Source organism: Pteropus alecto, unplaced genomic scaffold (genome assembly GCF_000325575.1).
Source record: "Pteropus alecto unplaced genomic scaffold, ASM32557v1 scaffold5, whole genome shotgun sequence".
NCBI classification, from domain to species: Eukaryota; Metazoa; Chordata; class Mammalia; order Chiroptera; family Pteropodidae; genus Pteropus; species Pteropus alecto.
Window position 1 is genome coordinate 26,786,365 of NW_006441953.1, and position 2,222 is coordinate 26,788,586.

Genomic DNA, 2,222 nt, shown 5'->3' on the forward strand with positions numbered 1-2,222 from the left:
TTTTTAATTTTGTTGTTTTTTTTGTTTTTTTTTTTTTTGCTCAGCCACATGTTGCGGGCATCCTTCATTGTCACTGTATACAGATCGATGTCATCTGTTAGCCGAATAGCTAAAATAGTAATCTATGATTCATTTTCCTGTTTGTTAGATCTTTTAGGAATCTCCCGTTTTTGTAGTTTTCACTATTGTAAATAAAGCCGCAGCGAACTTCCATATGCACGTAACTATGCATTTCTCAAGGTATTCCCATAAAGGTTAAATGGTGGGGGGCGGGGTTCAAAGGATACCTGAGATTTGAATTTTGACAAGCACTCGTCACTTCCACTGTCTTGGAGCGGAATATTGAAGGCCGTGTAGGTATGCACTGGGCGGAGAGGCAGAGAGGGGGCGCTATGTGAGTCCTGCGTCTCAGTCCTCACCCAGGACGGTCTGGGCGGTCACGGTGCGGACCCTCCCAGGCAACACCGTTGGAAAGGGCAGCCTTCAGAGTCTGTGACAGCGAGAGCCTTATAAGCTGACGTACCTGTCAGGCAGTCCTGGAAGAGCCCCCAAGACCCGGTAAGCCCTTCATGTGACATGTGAAAACTCTGACAACAACTAATCTCTCCAAAACTTGGACAGATGCGTTAGTTAAATGTGTGTGTATGTGTTATAGTAGAAATAGTTAGCATCCGTTTGTTAATTGTCAGAAAGGTAACATTTGGGGAGTTCCGAAGTCCTTTGTTCCCACAGTTCCAGTTCCCATTACTGTGTTCAGGTGCAGTTCGATGCGAGATCGACTTACGTAAAAGGAAGTTGTTTAAAAAGAAAAATGTGCGTTCTGTCATTGTTGAGTAGAAACAGTAGCATGTACTTCAAGTTTCCGAAGAATATAAATAGACCTTTGCTGTTTGAGGGGCTAGGAGCTGACTTTTCATTTGATGGCATGTTTTTTAAATGAACCAGCATTACACAGGTCCCCACCTTCCTTCTGAGCTTCAGATTGTCACCACAGCAGATCCCTGCGATCTAACGGATCGCTGCCACTGTTGCGAAAAGTCAGGCAACACCAGTTCCTGTGTTTTTTCTGGTAGTGTGACAGTACGTGCTTTGTAGCAGTGATTGGTCAGAATTTTATCATTCACAGAGGTGGCTAGGCCGCTGAGCAACACAGTCCTACCTAACTGCCCTAAAAAATCTCTGAATGTCCTTCTCTGTGGTTCAGAAACAATACTCACTTTCCTTATTTCTTATTTCTGTTTTTGAACAGCTGAGCTGCAGAGGGAGCCTTCGCTGGTGCATGAATCACTGAGCGTAAGTCTGTCTCTGCGATGGTCGGTTTTGTTGTCATTGGGTTGGTTTGATTTGAGGTTCTGAGAGAGGCTGGGAGTGGGGTCGTCTCGGGAAGGGGTTGTCTGTGCATTTCTCTGGGAGACAGGAGGCCGTTGGTATGAGGCTCTCCACTGCAGTTCAACGTACAGATGAGAATTTTTACTTCTCTTTTCGACATTCAACTATATCCACTGATGTCACGAAATATAATCGTTTTCATCAAAAAAAAGTCACTGAATTCAGCAGCACTGAATGTAGGCCAAAGCCACGAGGCAGAACAAAGGAAATAGGAGGCCCAGGTCACTCAGACTGGGAAACTCACCTGGCGAAGTCCTGCGCGAACTCCGAACTTTCTGCTCGTTATTACTGTAACGGCATTGCAGATCCTGTAGCTTGGACTTAGGACGTTGTAGGATATTCTGAGACTTCCCCTCAGTGAGAAAGAAGAAAAAGTACAATTGACAAGATTTGCCAAAGGGAAATCTTATGACAGAATGACAGAATCCCTTAGCACTTTTAAGTGAAAAAAGAAAATCATGAAGGATGATTGGATGGGAAGAGAATTCTTAGAATTCAGAAATATTTTCTCTCATTTCTTACTCTCTTCCCATAACCGTTTGAAAGACAAGGAGAATAAGCACAGTCGGATAAAGTTGTTCATCCAGAACTTCAGAAGGCGGGTGCTTTCCTTGAGCTTCTGGGCGAAACTAAGAAGAGCATGTGCTCCAGCTCCTTCCAGCATCCCCCTGAACAGCCAGACTATATGAATCACCTTCCTTCCTTCCTTCCTTCCTTCCTTCCTTCCTTCCTTCCTCCCTTCCTCCCTTCCTCCCTTCCTCCCTTCCTCCCTTCCTTTTCCTCTACCTTCCTCATCTTTTCACCATATATTTTTGGGGGCAGACAAGGTTTAT

At 44.7% G+C, this 2,222-nt stretch overlaps 1 protein-coding gene across 4 annotated transcripts in view; it reads left to right on the forward strand.

Moving 5' to 3' along the window:
• Nucleotides 1–2,222, forward strand: part of BOD1L1 (biorientation of chromosomes in cell division 1 like 1) — a 61,445-nt gene that overhangs the window by 41,798 nt on the left and 17,425 nt on the right. For all 4 annotated transcript variants that reach the window (XM_025051700.1, XM_015594844.2, XM_025051698.1 and 1 more), the window contains exon 13: nucleotides 1,250–1,293. In XM_025051700.1, the coding sequence (XP_024907468.1) occupies nucleotides 1,250–1,293 (44 nt within the window). The remainder of the gene's footprint in view (nucleotides 1–1,249; nucleotides 1,294–2,222) is intronic.